This window comes from Acanthaster planci, unplaced genomic scaffold, assembly GCF_054643075.1.
Source record: "Acanthaster planci isolate LZ-2023a unplaced genomic scaffold, COTS_SCS Contig7, whole genome shotgun sequence".
Lineage (NCBI taxonomy): Eukaryota > Metazoa > Echinodermata > Asteroidea > Valvatida > Acanthasteridae > Acanthaster > Acanthaster planci.
Window position 1 is genome coordinate 298116 of NW_028257631.1, and position 18625 is coordinate 316740.

Below are 18625 nucleotides of genomic sequence, written 5' to 3' on the forward strand. Positions count from 1 at the left end.
AAGACAAAAAAATTCAAAGTGGCCGACAAATCTCAGATTTTGCAATTATTTGAGGACCATTCGGAAGATGAATGTGAAACAGATCAAAATATGGCCCTCATAGCAGCCCTTCTTTCCGGGGGGAAAGGGGCAAGATTTCTTGGGTTTACTGAAAATGTTCATGTAATTCTGGCCATGCAGGAATCAGAATTCAAATATCATGTTTGTCCTTTGACCAGGACCTTTGAATATATTCTGCACAGTCCACCATTTTGTTCTAGCTGCACCTTGCTCAACCGTCCAACAATCGGGGAGTGAAACCAATCAACGAACAACTTCTTGGGTTTGTTTGTCACATTTGAGACCGCTGTTCTCGTGTCGGGTCAACCCGAGTGTTGTCAAGAACAAGGATTCAAAAACGCTTTCCGCAAGTGAACATAGCAAAAGGAACTGTGAAAGAGATAGGGCATGTGTACAAGTCACCTATGTGTGTGCGAGTCCTATGTGTTACTGTCCTAGAAACTTATTAGAGGTTTATGTCCTTAGGTGCAAAGTGCCTTGAATCTTTTGATTTTGGATAATACATAAAGGAATTGTATCCAGTTTTGTCAATTCCTGCATGGTTACTGTTTGATCCATCAGTTAAAATACAGTTTCACAAAACCCTTCAGAAGGGCAGTTTTGCAGACAAGAAATGTATCATGTTGGACATTAACTTTGAAAAATAAAGTATTCATTGGTTTTGAGAAGGAACATTCAACACTGTCACCATCTTGCATTGGACAAGTTTCGCTTTTGCATTTATCTTATGCAAGTGAATGATTTGAATGACTTTTCCTGTTTAGCAAACAAGATCTCATTTTCTTATTTAACATTTGCCTTTTCCATTTCCAATATCATTTTCGTTTTGTTTACATTGCAGGAGATTGATTGTTCCATTGCTCTGCCTTATTATGACTTCACTACTGATGTGAGTGACCTTTCCAGAGCCATTATCTGGCAGCCCAACTACTTTGGAGGTGATGGCCGAGGATCGTGTGTGGAAGACCACCCATTCCGAGGTGGTTCACCCTGGGAACCGTGCCTAATCCGTAAATTCATTTACTCCATGCGACTGCCATCTAAGATTGACATTGCCATAGCAATGGCATCCAACGACTTTGACACCTTCAGCATGTGCATGCAGACCATCATGGGGCATGTTTTCAACTATATAGGGGGTCACGTAGCCAGCTCAGGGGCACCCTATGACCCTGTTTTTTATGCCCTGCAATCTTACGTTGACATGATCTTCTGGCGTTGGCAGCAAAAGGTAGGCAATGACGGCAACTTTCCGACAGCTATGCTGGATGTACCGCTGGTACCCTTCAACACCAGGCCCAGGGATTTGCTGCGTTCAGAGTCACAGCTTTGTGTGACGTATGTGTTACCAACTGAAGGCAGTCCCTGTAATCATACCTTCTCAGTGTTTGGTTCAGATGGATATGACAGTGAAGGCTACGATAGAAGTGGGTTCAACAGACAGGGCTTTGACAGGTATGCAGAACGTAGTAATTTGGCTAGAATAGGCCTATGTACAGTGACATCACACTTTGTTTCCATATGTATTTTCCTGTGTGCCTACAGTCTACTGTACACCATAGGAAAGTACACATCAACAGAGTGTAATGTCATCAGTGTAGAGGTCTTTTTTCATAAAGGAAACACAAAAATTACAGAGACCATAACTGACTACTTAAAAAAAATGTGTTTTCAAGGAAATTCTGTGGAATGCTTTAATTCTGATCCCAAATGATATTGCAATCGTGTAAAATCTTCTTCAAGTCCTCTTTTCCGAAGGTTTCTAAGACGAAGGTAAACACAATAAACTGTCAGTTGGCATTTAAAGGAGCCCCAGGTTACACATTGCTGAATTTTATTCAATATGCTTTTTTAAATTCTAGGGCAGGATACAATGTGGAAGGATACAACATTTATAGGGAATATGATGAGCGAGGTTTGTACACGTATGGTCCAGAGAGACGCTACGATTATGAAGGTTATGATCGAAGTGGGCATGACCAGTTTGGATTCAACAAATACGGCTTTGATCGAGATGGTAAGAGTAGCTGTTTAAAGCAGTTTAAGTCAGCATCTGAACACTTAAAAGAAAAAAATCAGTAGATCCTGCATCTTTGATGTTTAAACTTTGTCAGTTTCAAAACTAGAGCAGAGAGGTTTGAATTGCCTCTTGGTAGAAATTGTTAGTCCAAAAGTATCACTCGCCCTTGATCTTCCCCTTATACCAATCACAGGCTTTAACAGGGATGGCTTCAACATTTTTGGCTATAACATCTATGGCTATGATCGCTATGGTTACAATGAGAAAGGCTACAGTGCGCAAGGGTATGACCGCAATGGCTACAGTAACTCTGGCAGCCGTGACACTACGGGACGCTACAATGCCAATGGCTATGATCAGTACTGCCTGGACCGCAATGGCTTGAATGCCCAGGGCTACGATGCCTTTGGTTTCAACATGCAGGGGATGGACAGCTTCAATTGCAACCTCTTCTATGACGGTCCCTTTGTCTTGGTCATCTCGGCGCAGCTGGATGAGCTCCTGTTTCAACAAACTAAGCAGTTTCTGATGGGCGTGACCCACACCTGCCCCCACCCAGGCCAGCTGCCACTGATGTGGTTTGAGCAGACATGGAGTCTTCAACAGAAGCCACTGTCTGGGGGTAGGACCCAGCTAACCAGCTTCCCATCCTCTGTCACATCAAACAGGTACCACAGCTGAGGGAAGGGGATTCTGCCCCACTAAGAACTTGACTGTCCCATGCTGTTCTTTTAACCTGGCATGCATGTAAAGGCACTCCTTATCAGTAAGACTGTGAAGTTTCTACTCCGTCTCATATATGGTTTTGTTGTTACGGTCATTTGATGTTCACAGTTCAAGGCCACATGCCTGCTAGTCAACATGCACTGAGCACAGCAGTAGAAAAGTACATGTACACATTGTTGGCTGGCCTTTCTTGGAAAAATGGGCACTTTTTCTAGAATGTTTTTTTTTTATTTCCCAAAATTGGTGTCCAAATGACCACAAAGAGTTTTTAAAAACTCCTAAAGGCTCGGCTCATGAATAAATGCACTGCAGCAATATCAGAAAAACGTGGAGGAGGGTGGGGCAGAATCCACCCCCAGCTCTTTTCAACCACCTGTCAAGTTGGCCTATGACACAGGATATATTTTATGCATAGGTTAGGAGGCAAAATCAACAAATGGTTGATAAATTGTTGCTGATCTAACTCGGCCTAAAACGTCAACTTAGAAGTTGAAATCTTGTTCTTGGAGACCATACTAAACCCCTCTCCCTAAGAAAGAGCAGAATGGAAAAAAGGCTTAATTAGCCAAATTGGTACATGTACATGTATTTCAGGTAGGCGAAGTCTAGCCCAAATAAAGCACCTGATGTCATGCCAGCACTTATGAAGTTTAGTGCCTGTGACAACTGTCTTGCTATGTTCTCTAATGACCTATGACATGCTTCATTTTTGAATTCCAATTTGGCGCATTCTTGATGAGGAGCTGTTGTGAAAAAAATTTGTTTGTTCTCAACACTCTGTGACTTGATTTCCATCTGACACTAGGGCTTTTGGAAGAAACAGGAAAATGGTAAAAAATAATCCAGGGATTCCTCAAGTAAGAAACACAAATGAGATTGCTTACAACGAGTGCATGTGATCTGGGATTGATGTCTGCATTACTGTCCTTTTTATCAAGCCATTTGTGTACCTTTCCTTTCCAAGGTTTTGCTTTGACGTGGAGACCTTTTTAGCCAGCTGTGTTTGTGACACTTCCAATGCAGTCTGCCCCGTCAATCCCTGTGACACCCTGTGCTCTTCCCATCCCAACGCAGTCTGCTTCTACAATTTCTGTGGCACCTGTTTGGCCACCTGGTATGAGAATGGCCAAGAAGTCAACTGTGGTCAGAGCCTCAGGGAAGGTATATTTGTTTTTAATACATGCATGAGATATGATAACAAACGTATTTAGCATTTTTTGAATGTTATGTGGACTAAGCTAGCTCCACATAAGGTCATTCCAACTCTGAAAAACAGTTTTAGCGGCAATTGTTGGGGGTATATGAAGCAAACTTAAGAAAAAAGCCAAGGAAACCATCAACAAAAAACAAGCTTAAAGTAGCGTTCACAAAAAACCAGATATGTAAAGATACATGCATTACACAGTCAAGCCTACCTGGCAAAGGAATTTAACTTCAGAGAGCACCTGGGTGCTAAATGAAGTTGGTTTAGCATTAGAGGACCCCAGCCAGCATGCCATTTGATAGATTACCATGTGACTAGAGGGATTCCAACATAAATGACACTCAGCTAATAAATTCTCGTACATAGCTGCTTGTTACGTGTATTTTGCCCTTGTTGGCAACTTCCCAGTTTGTCCAAATAAATTTCATGACAGTTTACCATTTTTTTCATTTGTTAAGTTCAAGATAACTGTATCTGAAGTGTAGTGTGACCACTCAACAGTGATATTTTTGTTTTGTTCCTGTTTTGTTTTTGGATTATGTCTGTTAGATTGTTTGAATGGAACCACAACTCATGCAGATGGCTCAACGTGGCAGCCTGACCCATGTACAACTTGTATGTGCAATGTAAGTAGCTTTGTTACCTTTCATTGAGTGCACTCATGCATGGGCATAAATCTGAGGTGGGTGGAGGGTATACATCCCCAACACAATTTAATTGGGGGTTGGGGATTGGGGGTTATTAAATAAGCCCCTTCCCCCCACATTTTTATGTTGAGAAAAAAATTAAAAAGAATTTTTGGGACTTCCAATCAACCAAAATGTATTCAATAGCACTCAAATGGGAGAAGTATAAGAAAAGACCATAAATACACCGTTCTGATAAAAGATTGTGCAGGAATGTTGTACATCATGATGTACATCTGTATCACGAACAGCGCCCCCTGTATAGTGTCATATGGTGTCCCACCCCCAACCTCTCCTTCCGCTATTCAAATGTCATGGCCGGGCAAGTCATTTCCCACCCACCCTCTGTGACGGTCATTCGAGCATTGTGCATGTTGCACTCCCCCAGCAAGTTCAGTCAATGACTGGGGGTTGCCATATTTGCATGTTGTAATGTGCTTTACACCAGTAGAGCTCCATGGATAAGGTTTGTCACTCCCGACCATAGGGTCAGGGCTTCATACCTAGCAAGTCACTTCAGCCCCACTTGCATGATGTTTCCTCTCTCCAACCATGAGTACAAGTGGGGACCTGTGATGGTAGAGTGGGTTCTCTTGGTTGATCAGGTAGGTAGGTAGGAGCTCAGCTGGTGTTTAGGAATTTTTGTTGGCCTGGTAAGCATAGATGACATACAATGCACTATTGAGTGTTCTGTTTTCCATCTGCTTTGCCTTGGGAAAACAAAATGCACAACAAATCAGCTTGGAGGCTGGTATTCCATTAGAAGCGGTCAACAGTTGTATAACGTGGCTTTCTCAGAACAGAGCATGAAGCTGTTGTCTTGATGTGGTGGTTTGTTCTGTTGAATGCTGTAGAATGCCAATGACAATTAATGAGTTTTATTTTCAAGTCTGAATATGGTTACTTCATGGGAGTGAAATTTAAATGTCTGTTGATCGCAGTGTCCATAGTAAAGCATAGTGATAATTTAGAGCTTTTTCTTCAGAAACTCCCAGGAATTGCAGTTTAACTGTTGTGATTAAGATCACTGGGTTACGTTCAAACCCATCTCCTTTGTTTCAGAGTGGTTCAGTGAATTGTCGTTTGGATCCATGTCCCGTACTAAGATGTCAGTATCCCGCCACAGTACCAGGCCAGTGCTGCCCTGCCTGTGATGGTAAGAAATTAATTCATTAGTTTGAAATAAGATTCATATCAAATAAAACAAAGAAATGGACCGCGGTGGGATTGGAGCTTGCAACCTCCAGAATTTTTTTACTGCTGCTGTTCTAACTCAAAGCTATCAAGTTTATCACCAACATAGGGCTGGATAGGCTGATATGGAGCTACCCCCCTCCCATTTAAGCAGAATGCAGTAACATTTGTTTCATTTGATGAGTTATTAACGAATTTGATGAAATGCTTCTTTATACGTTTTGTTTTGTACGTATTACCTAAATGGTATGGATAGATTTTGCATCTTCAATGCAAGGTTCTCACTTATACAACTGTAATAAATGGATTGCGACACTGCTGGTTGCTGTATACTACTGATAGTTTATTTGAGACCGCTCCTTAGACAGATTGACAGCTAGGATTTGATGGATTTATGGGTTAACAAGCCCTAAATATTTATTAATAGCTTGCCCTTATACAGCTACATCAGCAATGCTTCAAGTAGATGTAGCTCATGGAAGCCTGTATGGCCACTGTTAGGAGAATGTTGGGTTGACTGAAATCTGACCTTGATATGGGCTCTTAAATACCTACTGAAATTACTCAATAGACACTTTAGTGTATCTTTGAATCAGTCAAACACTGATTTAGCCAGCTGTTCTTTGTAGTGAAATTAGAGCACAAACTGTTCTCATTAGCTGGACTTTCATGAAGCTTTGAATAGTTCAGCTGACCAGCAGAATGTTTGGCTGGCCAGGTCTCAATTACCTCAAACCCTACATTGATTTGTCTTCGTAATGGGTGAAGTTGACATCTTGCTTCTAAAAATACCCAGATAAGGGCGTGGTAAAGTTGCCCTGAACGAATGGGTTTGGTAGAATTAAGACTGGACAGTGGCCTCAGTTATTGCTTATTAATGGCAGTTCAATTTGTGTTGTGTGATGCTTCAAGATATCCTTGGGGATAAAGGAGACACATAAAGAAAGCTAAATAACATAAAGGCACACTCCCAAGAGTTTGGTTGATACAGATGAAGATACAAGTGTTTAGTAAAACAGGTTTATTGTCCCAAAGCCACTTGAAGTCACCAGAGAAGTTAGAGGGTTACTGCTAGTGAAACTGAGCATACATGCAATATAAATTTCACAAATCTGATTGTTTCATAATTGTAAGAACTTTATGTTCACAGATGTATAGTCTGGGTGAAGTTGAAGTGCAAAAGCACAGCTTGTTAGCAGTGCCCAACGTGCTTGTGTGTACTTTTGGGATAATAGATCAAAAATGTTTTCTTGTAGTTACCTCTTAGAGTTTTCATGTAGATATGGTCATGAGTAATATTGTTTGGTTTCCTTGTACCTTTCAGATTGCCTTATAAGAGGTGTGTTCATCCATAATGGTGGGAGGGTCTTCGATCCTGATCCTTGCTTAATCTGCACTTGCCGGGTAGGTGGTTTTTCTTAGTAATCATTTGACACTGTCGTGATCGAAGTTGCAAGTTCTGCATTGTTTCTGTAGGTCTTGATGATGGTGTGTAGATAGTGATGATGTCTTTTATTCGCACAGAATGGTAACCGAGATTGTCAGCCGGTACCCTGCTCTGCTCCTCGTTGCACACATCCCATACAGTTAGCGGAGGAATGCTGCCCTACTTGTGATGGTAATAGAACTATTACAAAAACACCAGTCTTGACAAATCTTTACTTTGATAGTCTGTGTGGCCTATTTGAGATAGCCGTATGTGACTTGTAATGACAAAATGAGCGTAAGGTCACACTCCACCGTTTCCTATTATGACTCTTCAAAGTCAAAAATTGAAGGGGAAGTCAATTTTGGGGTTTTGTAACATTTGGAAAGTGTAAACATCCATTTAATTATAATTTTTTTAGCATGACCAGATTTTAAAAAACAATGGCAGAAACTAAGATGCAAGAGTTGCCAGAATAATGTCACAAGAATATGTTACATGCATACACCATTGGAAAAGCTCTTCTCTGCTGAATTCAAAAATACCAATAACTCAATTATCGTATATTCTGACTTAAGGCTCATTTTTTGGAAACAGGTCACATATGGGCAGTGATGCAGCCATGGTCCAGGCAAGCATTAATGATAGATATTACAGTGATGAATTTGTACAAAAGTCATCAGTCATAAATGTAAACAAGTTTAACTTTACAATTTACACTTCCAAGACAAGAAGGTCACCAGTGTACAAAGGTGTAGGACACATTGCACATACGTATACAGTATAGACAGCTCTTGGTTGAGTTTCGTTTTAATTTGTATAATATATAATTTTTGTTTTATTTACTCTATTTAACGTAGATAAAGCCCTATCAGTCATAAACTGTTCTCCCTGTACACCTCTAGCATTATTACAGGAAACAAATCTTCCTGTGTGTGAATTTACTGCAATGTTGCCTGTAACCTTCAATACCAGTTGATTATTGTGAGCTTTACTGACACTTTGGTTATACATGTAGCTTTTTGTCATTTGATGCTCATCCCACACATGCACCCCACTCTACATAGTGTACTTGTGTTAAACAAGTTGAATACCAGATAGTATTTGAGTGATGAAACTATGCCGGTCAATATAACCTGGGTACATGATCATTCTAGACTAGTGAAATTGAAGTATGCTTGCCATGTAACTGATTTTTTTGGCATGTTTTGCACAAGGGATATTCTATCCATTGGAGTCCATGGTGAACATAAGGCCCTAACTTTCCTCTGTATTATCATTTTGTAGGCTGTTTATATGAAGGGGACCAGTTATACAATGGCCAGTCTTTCCAGCTGGATGTGTGTACAATATGCTCCTGTTTGCAAGGTAGCGTGGTCTGCTCTGCTGTTGAGTGTCCTGACCTGACCTGTCAGCCTCAGGCCACTCTGGAGGGTGAATGCTGCCCTCGCTGCACCGATGAGGGTGGATGTGTCTATGAGGACGTGGCATTTAATAGTGGGGATTTCTTTACGCCAATGGCCAATCCATGCCTTAGATGCTCCTGTCTGGTGAGTATAGGATTATTCTAGTTTTGAACTGCGTTAATATTCAAGAAATGATCTTCCTTTCAGAGTTTTAAATGTGAATGTTTTGATGTGTTTGATTTGTTGAACCAGCCAAGTGGTCCATACACACCACACCAAGTGTTCAGATGGAACAGGAAATGTTTTGTGGGCTTTTTGATCAGTATCAGAAGGTTACAAGTGTTGATTTTTTACTCATTTAGAAACAATTTAAGTCTGGACATTTTGTGGGTTACCTCAAAATCTTCAAATTGTTATACAGATATTTTGTAGATATGACAGTAGGAAATTATACAAACACCCCAACGCGATCACAAACAGCATTTATTTAATTATTCTTTGAAGAAATTATAACAGGAACACCATATGCTTCTTTGATTGGACAGGACAGCAAAGTGCGTTGTAATCCCATTGCATGTACCAGGCCTCCATGCGATAACCCAATATTGCTGCTTGGAGCTTGCTGCCCAGAATGCACTGACAGTAAGTACTTTGATCCTGTAAATCTGTGGTTTAAGTTCATTGATTATTTCAACTTTTCATCTCAAATGTCAAGGAAGCTGTACAACACTTGAAGGTTCCTTAATGTGTTTCATCGAAGCGACTTAGTCTACAGCACCAAAATGGCATTTAGGGATGTTTGTCAGTTCTCATTGCTGAAGAGACTGTTGATTGGAACTTGAGTTGTAATCCAGTCAATCACAAATCAGTCCCAAGTCAAGTTACATCTAAGGACCAGCAATACCTTCATCATTGTTTATATGAATTGCACATAGTTTGACTTGAAATTTATTGAATTGTGATTGACCAGTGGTGAACTGTGAGGACCTATGACAGTTTTATTCCCAGGGGTATCATGAATTTATGTGCTTCAAGGCAAAGACTGCTGCCTTTTTCAGCTCTATTGTACTGCATGAAAAACCTGTTGTAGGCACTAACAAGCAGGCAAACGAAACTGTTGCTGCCCCCACAACATGCACATTTTTGTGAGCTCTTGGACAACACTGAACACACAAACCCATGCAGAATTAAAAATTAACAGCTCCCTGACGCAACTACATCCTTGAAAACACTATCCTAAAACCCAAGGACCATTGATGGCATGATCCACTGCCCCCTTGACCTTCACTGGCCACCTCCATCCCCTTTCAGAATGTGTATACAATGGGATCCAGTACAATAATGAGGAGCGTTGGATCTCAGATGATCAGTGTCAGCAGTGCATCTGCCAGGAGCGTGTAGTTACCTGTCGAGACCTACAACCCTGCTTGGCTACCTGCCAGCATGGCTACACACCTCCCAGCCAGTGCTGTCCACTCTGTACAGGTAAAAGTCCCAAAGTTTCATTTTCTAGTAGGATTGATGCATAAGTACATTTTGTGATTGGTAGAAGGTCTTTGATTTAAACTTAGTTTATGTCATTATGTAGGCAGTGGCCGTCTCCCCTTATTAAAATATTTGTACAACTGACACAGAATTCCAATTGAACTTGGAGAAATCTGGAACAGAAGACGTCATATTGACAGTAAATTAAAATACCTGGACAAAATAGTCAAATTGTTGCCTGGAGAACTGTTCAGAGATGTACACATAATACTACTGCAAAACCTGAACTCAAATTTTTAGCAGCATCACTTTTTTGTCTATGTACATGTTCTTTATTCTGACTTTTTACTCCCCAGTCCCCCAAAGCAATGCTGGAGTGTTGGCACCCATGTTCTAGACCTGTTCAAAATGTTGAGCTTTTACTTTGCATGGCCAGGCCAATCCAGGCCAATTATTGCTGGAGTTACTTTAGACACATCAGTGGAAGACTACAGTGTTCATGATAAGCTGATTAATGTAAAAGTTCAAAGGTATTCTACACCTTTAAACCTAGATTCATGCAATGGCCAATATGAACCTTTTGTACACTTCCGTGCAGATTGCTTTTACGATGAGCGCCGTAGGCCAAACGGTGAGATCTTTACCAGTGAAGATCAGTGCAGCCGCTGCCTTTGCTCATTCGGAACAGTAACGTGTGAGAAATTGCCCTGTGAACCGTTGCCATGTCAACTTAGTGAAGAAATCCCCGGAGAGTGCTGCCCAGTTTGTAGAGGTTGGTGTGTTGTGATTTCTCTGTTGATGACCTTTGTGACCCGCTCTGCAAAAAGGTGTATTAATTCGCGCAATGCAAAAACTTGAAATGGCCAATTTCCATGTGCCGAGGGTGAAAATATTTGAAAATATCTTGAGGCCAATAGCTTGACCAAAAAGCCTCTTTTACTAAGGAAAACCAAGAGAGTGTCTCATTAAGTTTAATGTTTCTATTTGTTATGTTTAAAGGGCATTATGTGCACCAGTGGGAAACTTATCAATGTGGATGATTCACAATAGTGCGCCTTCAAGAGTTTGCAATGTGTTGGCCAATCACAGCGTGCGAAATCTGTTGACCCTTTCCATACGCACATTGGGTTGACAGATTTCACACGTTGTGATTGGCCGACGCATTGCCAACTCTTTTGAGGCACACTATTGTGAAACGCTTGTATTAATTTTTTTTTGACAGGTACTTCTTGTTCATATTTGTTTAGTAAAGAAATTTTGTTTCTATTTAGATCCATCTTTTCACTTTTGTTGGCACTGTTGAATGTTGTCTGAACTGCTCACAGCAATGTTCAAATGTTAGAGTGGTGAGCACGGATTTTACTGAAAATGGGTCCTTCGTGGATTTTCTGGCTTTTGAGGTCAAAAATTTTGACCTTATGAAAGTTTTACACACTTAAAAAAAGTGATGAAACTTACAATGGCAAATTAATCCAAGAATGAGAATGGAAGGGAATGCAAAATGAAACCAACACTCTTCCTACAATTGAACCCACAAGTGAATAATCAAATCTATTCGGTACCACAGTTTTCCTGTGGGTCTCACCAAGACAGTTGTCTTGTTCATGTTTGCACTGGTTTGCAGGTTGCATTGATGATACAGGAGAGCGTCATGATCACCAGTCTCACTGGACACCAGTGCGTAATGTCTGCCAAGATTGTTTGTGTCTGGAAGGCCAAATCACCTGTGAAACTATTCAGTGTCAGACACAATGCTCCCATGCCATCATCAGGCCAGAATACTGCTGTCCAATTTGTGATGGTAAGAAAAAAGAAATTACGGTTGTTTTTAGGATTTGGAATAGTTTGAAAGTAGAATGAAAGTATAAAGCATTTCTTTATACATAAATGTACTCCATGAAAATCAGCACAGGAGTAGTCACAGACTGTGAACAGACAGTGTAACTTGTCTACAAACACGAAGCTACTATACCACGTTAGGCACATTTCCTTGGCAGTCAGCACCATAGGCTGAAATTACTGTTTGGGGAATTGAACATTCTCATGATATAACTAAGAATCAGTGAAAAACATATGCAATGTGAGAGGAGACTGAGAGGGAATGGGGTAACAGTGGGGTCAGGAGAGGGGATGTTGACATATGCAATGTGAGAGGAGACTGAGAGGGAATGGGGTAACAGGGGGGTCAGGAGAGGGGGCGTTGACATATGCAATGTGAGAGTAGACTGCGAGGGAATGGGGTAACAGTGGGGTCAGGAGAGGGGATGTTGACATATGCAATGTGAGAGGAGACTGAGAGGGAATGGGGTAACAGGGGGGTCAGGAGAGGGGATGTTGACATATGCAATGTGAGAGGAGACTGAGTGGGAATGGGGTAACAGTGGGGGCAGGAGAGGGGGCGTTGACATATGCAATGTGAGAGTAGACTGCGAGGGAATGGGGTAACAGTGGGGTCAGGAGAGGGGATGTTGACATATGCAATGTGAGAGGAGACTGAGAGGGAATGGGGTAACAGTGGGGTCAGGAGAGGGGATGTTGACATATGCAATGTGAGAGGAGACTGAGAGGGAATGGGGTAACAGTGGGGTCAGGAGAGGGGATGTTGACATATGCAATGTGAGAGTAGACTGCGAGGGAATGCGGTAACAGGGGGGTCAGGAGAGGGGGCGTTGACATATGCAATGTGAGAGGAGACTGAGAGGGAATGGGGTAACAGTGGGGTCAGGAGAGGGGATGTTGACATATGCAATGTGAGAGGAGACTGAGAGGGAATGGGGTAACAGTGGGGTCAGGAGAGGGGATGTTGACATATGCAATGTGAGAGGAGACTGAGAGGGAATGGGGTAACAGTGGGGTCAGGAGAGGGGATGTTGACATATGCAATGTGAGAGTAGACTGCGAGGGAATGGGGTAACGGTGGGGTGAGGAGAGGGGATGTTGACATATGCAATGTGAGAGTAGAGTGCGAGGGAATGGGGTAACAGTGGGGTCAGGAGAGGGGGCGTTGACATATGCAGTGTGAGAGGAGAGGGAGAGGGAATGGGGTAACAGGGGGGTGAGGAGAGGGGATGTTGACATATGCAATGTGAGAGTAGACTGCGAGGGAATGGGGTAACAGTGGGGTCAGGAGAGGGGGCGTTGACATATGCAATGTGAGAGTAGACTGCGAGGGAATGGGGTAACAGGGGGGTCAGGAGAGGGGATGTTGACATATGCAATGTGAGAGGAGACTGAGAGGGAATGGGGTAACAGTGGGGTCAGGAGAGGGGATGTTGACATATGCAATGTGAGAGGAGACTGAGAGGGAATGGGGTAACGGGGGGGACAGGAGAGGGGAGGTTGACATATGCAATGTGAGAGGAGACTGAGAGGGAAGGGGGTAACAGTGGGGTCAGGAGAGGGGATGTTGACATATGCAATGTGAGAGGAGACTGAGAGGGAATGGGGTAACAGTGGGGTCAGGAGAGGGGTGTTGACATATGCAATGTGAGAGGAGACTGAGAGGGAATGGGGTAACAGTGGGGTCAGGAGAGGGGATGTTGACATATGCAATGTGAGAGGAGACTGAGAGGGAATGGGGTAACAGTGGGGTCAGGAGAGGGGATGTTGACACGCAGGCTGTCAGGAGACAGAATAGGAGATGGAACATAGACTTCTGCAGTCATGCTGGGTGCAAGTCTGGGTTTATTCAACAGTGTCACCTGAAATGCCAAACCTGCACAGTCTTTACAAAGATCCTTCAAGTGGTGGCAAACAATAGCTAGCTCTGGTTCACCAAGAATAAACATTGGAAATCGAATGCGTTACAGGTGTACACAGTCACTCACAAGTTAGGCCCAAATATACTGAACAATAAACTTCCATACGGAAATCGTGCCGATGTACATGTACATACTAAGGTGTGCGAGCCCACTAATGTCAACAGTACAAGAGTTTGCACAACTGACAAAGTCACCATAAAGAGCACTGAAGTTCATGGTTGTTTCGTAAAAAGACAGTGATTTGCATTTGTGATAAACACCACTAGTATTACATTTGTTCCTCCACAAACACCAATCTATGTTGGACTCAACTTAGTACGCTAAAGTTACATTCAGTGTAACCCAGCAAATCCATATAAAAAATGTGGATATATCCTGACTATGAATGTGAGTCCTAATCTATACTGCAAAATTAGGATTATTTGGTTGGAATTGACAACAAAAATGGACTTTTTCCCTTTACAAACACCTGTAGGCAGTGAAAGTTAACGATACGGTGCTACCACAGTGTACATTTAAAATTATGAATGCGTAGTCCATATGGGTGATACCATAAGCATCATAGGAAGGAACACATACCTGGACTGCACTTACTTAAACAAGAGGATTTCCTACCAAATTGAGACAAAGATATGTGAATGTGTAGTTGAGACGAGGTATGACATGCCATGTAATGACATATCTGAATGGGACCTTCTTTTCTGTGGAGTTTCATATATATGATATTCCCACTCCATTAGGGGTGCACCCCTAAAAGTAAATATCATATGACTCTTGTAATGACTCTTTGGCTTGGCTTTCACCGTAGCCTAGCCACAATAGTACTAGCTGGATTAATTACTGACCTATCTTCCACCCCCACCCTCACTACACCCACACCCCTAATAAAATAACAAATCTAACTCCATGTAATGCTTGTAAAGTGCATTTGTGCTCTGTTTATCATTATGGAGTTCGACAGTGAGTCCGTGTGGCCACATGCATTCTGTCAGATGTTCACACACAGGAGAAAATTTATCAGACTTTCAATATCGGGTTGAAAGCATCATTTTGGTGGTAAAAAGCTAGTCTTTTGGCAAGGCAACTGTCAAAATTGTCCTCGTTATTAGGCTCCACAACAAAATTTAAATCAATCAATTAAACCCCAGTTTGTTGATATTTGATTACGGATTACCAACAATTGTTTGATGAAGGGGTTAAAAGGATAACAAGTTGGGAAAGGTGTTGCAATGTGAAAATGTGGTCTCTTTCTAGTGGAGTGTTTCCTTCATGATAAGACAGCAATGCTACTTACCACATGAAGAAAATGCTCAGATTCGGATGGGCCTAAGCTTGTTTCATTGATGTGTGATTTTGCAAATCACCAATCTCTGTTCAACAATATGCATCAACATCAGTCATCATCTGAGACAGTTACAATTACTTAAGGGTTTTTTTGACGTTGGTTCTATCATTTTCTTATCAAATGGATCGTCTGTTTATCCAGGTTGCTTCTATGAAGGCCAGGAGTACAATAATGGCGACTTGATCATGACCTCTGACCCCTGCCGTCAGTGTACCTGTGATATGGGCTCAGTCTCTTGTAGCTACACAGCCTGTGATCCTATCAGCTGTCCTCGACCCTTCACTCCACCAGGACAATGCTGCCCTGTCTGTCAGGGTAAGACCATTTCAATAATAACACAATTTATTGCACACATTTTCACAAGGTACAGTGCGTGACTGAGGAAAATTCTGGAAGACAGATTACAAAATTTGTGGAGATCATTATAGGCTTTCAGTTTTTCTTTCGAATTGTCAGAGGAACTGACAGCAAATGTTCTGTGGTAGGGAATTAAGCATCAGAAACCAAAAGGCCCTGCCCAGGCTTTTTTTAATGTGCGAGGGATTCTCAAGTTGTTGCTGGAGGCAATCATGGCTTTGTATGTTGAGGTATTGCAGTATTGTATTGAGTAGTGCTGTGTGCATGAGGATGGCTGTTTGGAAGTTGATGTATTTTTGAACAGGTAACCGGAGTAATTGTTGAAGGAGTGAGAAACGTATGTATTTGGGTTGCGATAGTGTGGTTGAGTTGCGTTATTTTGAAGCTGTTGGGATCAATCTGCATCAGTAGTTGAGTTGCAGTAGTCGAGTCTAGGCAGCGCAAGAGGACCTCATCAATCAGAGAGGACTGGAAACATAATACCTTTGTTGTGGCTGGTTTCATGAAATGTGCGCTTAAAATAACTACTGACTAATTCGTCCATCCTTTGAGCAAAGATGCTCACACATTTGCATCAGATTTTACAAAACAAGTCTTAAATGTACAAATATGAAATGACCATAAATATCCAGAGTTCTAATCAAATAGGATATCATTTCTTTAATCTGGAGACTGTAGGTTTAGGTCCAGCTCATTATGTCTCAGCTCACTCTAAATTGTTCAAATTAACTTTGATTTTGTATTCTTTTTACTTTATAAACTCAAATCAAATTATACTTGACTCAACAAGTTGGGAACCCTTTCGGCAGGTTCATTTCATCAGAGTTTTGCCATACTGTAGCAGTGCTGAAATTGATTGAGACTGTTTTCCTTTTAAGATTGTGAGTTTGAGGGACAAGTGTATGAGAATGGTCAGGAATTCTACTCAACTGTGGATCCCTGTCAACGCTGTAATTGCCAGGTCAGTCAGGTGCTAGTTCTCCTGAGACTTGTTGGCAGTCTTTTTGAATCAATCCTTCTTTGTAAACATTCAAAGTAATTGTTAAGTTTCAAGCTCAATTTTAGTTGATATTGCGGAATAAGTTTAAAGTTTCTGAACATGTTATGTTACATTGCCCCTTTACAGGGTCAACAGATTTCATTGAAAATTAGTTCCATAACTGGATTTCAATAAAATTATTGAAAAAACGGTGTAGAATAAACTTTTTTGTGAAACAAAAGTCGGAGAATAGTCAGAACTTCTAAGTCACAATCCCTGATGAAAGATCTCGTTGGAGTTGAGGATGTAGGCAGTTAACATTCAGTGCCCTCATTGTGTTAGTAGAAAGATAAATGTGTGGTGAAATAACTGTGTGGTCAAATGTCATTATTCAGAGAGGGGAGGTGGTCTGTCAGAGTATTGCATCCACATGTAGCACACCTTGTAGCCACCCAAGCCGGTTAGCTGATCAATGCTGCCCAGTCTGTGATGACTGTGAGTTTGACAGGAGGATTATTCCTAACGGTAGCCGTTTCAGGCACCCAGAGGATCATTGCCAAGTCTGCACCTGTACTGTGAGTATCAAATTGAGAAGATTGTAATGTGGAAGAGTTGCCGTCACAGCCAAGTTAAAGCAATCACCTTTAGGGCCTAACCCATGTGGTGATAGAAGATGGTACATCTTGATGTCCTGACCATTTACATGTGGTCTCCTACATTTACAGGACTCTCATTCAACTGTTTAATGTTCATATTTTCCTGGCAATTCCTGATAGTGGAGGTTTCCCTAAACTCAACTGTCCAGGGTTATTGTCACCATTTATCTTTGGTTATGAAATCAAGTATACCTTAAAACTACTCTAAGGCCGCACTGTAGGTCATAAGGCTGAAGAAACAGTTACATTTCTAGAGTTGAGAGAGTAACATTGGAAGAAACTTTACAGCTACACCTCAAATAAACATTTCTTTACTATTTATTGAATTATACTTAAACATTGCTTGTAAACCTGGCTTATGAGATACAGTGTGACCTAGGGGACTCAGGTTGGGGTAGTGACTCTTCCTCACCTTTCACCTCTGCGGCCTGGGTTCAATTCCCAGGTCAGTCCACATGTGGATTGGGTTTTCAGTCCCTATCTGATTCCTTGAGTTTTACGCAGAATGTTCTCCTGGGGTTTTCCTCCGACTTCTAAAACTGTGACTTCTTCTCATACTAGTCTCCTCTCTTCAGATGTGGGTCATTTTGCAGCTGTCTGAGGTGCTCTTGTATGCCTGCAACTCACATTGTAAATCTTAACGGCCTCCATGGAAAGCAGTGCAGTGCACTGATTGGAGCTTACCCTAATTAAAGATGACATAGATTAACCTGGGTTACAGAATGTGCTCAAGATGAGCAGTGTTGGGCTTGTTGATCAGTTATGACTTACTCAACATGAAGTGTTACTTGTCCAATGATCTAGGCCTGTGCTGCCACATATTTCTGAGTCTTTGGTTTATTTCATTCTGTTGCTCCAATTTGTGCCCATGTCTCACTCAACACAATTAATCCATCTGCCAACTAAGAACACAGAAGTCCCTTAACCTGTTGTCCCTTAACATCGCTTGTATCATCACTGGGCGCAAATTTGAAAAGTTGGTTTGGAATCCTGAAAATGATAGGCTTTTAGAAAACACTTTCCTTCCATTTACCCCTTGATTTTAATTGGCAAAGAATCCAAGCGTTTAAATTACAAGGGATGTTCATCACTCCTACAGGATGGCTCCATGTTTTGTGAGCCAGAACCTTGTAACCCGGTGTCGTGTCGTAACCCTGTCATGCTCCCTGGTCAGTGCTGCTTCCAATGTGAAACCTGCATAGCAAGAGATGGTCGTGAGTACGAGGACGGAGAGCAGTGGATCAGCTCCGAAGACAAGTGCTACACTTGCACATGCAGGGTAAGTTTAGCGGCAAATGGCTAAATGTACGTATGGTGAAG

General features: G+C 41.7%; 1 protein-coding gene across 1 annotated transcript in view; it reads left to right on the forward strand.

Annotated features, from left to right (window-relative positions):
• Window positions 1-18584, forward strand: part of LOC147795550 (uncharacterized) — a gene marked incomplete at its 3' end in the record, with an annotated part of 38243 nt that extends 19659 nt beyond the window's left edge. Inside the window, exons 12-28 of the mRNA XM_087131658.1 lie at window positions 902-1515; window positions 1923-2077; window positions 2274-2748; window positions 3771-3967; window positions 4560-4636; window positions 5759-5852; window positions 7215-7294; window positions 7415-7508; window positions 8604-8866; window positions 9268-9364; window positions 10034-10207; window positions 10806-10979; window positions 11832-12008; window positions 15455-15628; window positions 16549-16631; window positions 17045-17224; window positions 18405-18584. Coding sequence (XP_086987784.1) covers window positions 902-1515; window positions 1923-2077; window positions 2274-2748; window positions 3771-3967; window positions 4560-4636; window positions 5759-5852; window positions 7215-7294; window positions 7415-7508; window positions 8604-8866; window positions 9268-9364; window positions 10034-10207; window positions 10806-10979; window positions 11832-12008; window positions 15455-15628; window positions 16549-16631; window positions 17045-17224; window positions 18405-18584 — 3288 coding nt within the window. The remainder of the gene's footprint in view (window positions 1-901; window positions 1516-1922; window positions 2078-2273; window positions 2749-3770; window positions 3968-4559; window positions 4637-5758; window positions 5853-7214; window positions 7295-7414; window positions 7509-8603; window positions 8867-9267; window positions 9365-10033; window positions 10208-10805; window positions 10980-11831; window positions 12009-15454; window positions 15629-16548; window positions 16632-17044; window positions 17225-18404) is intronic.
• Window positions 18585-18625: the final 41 nt, after the last annotated feature.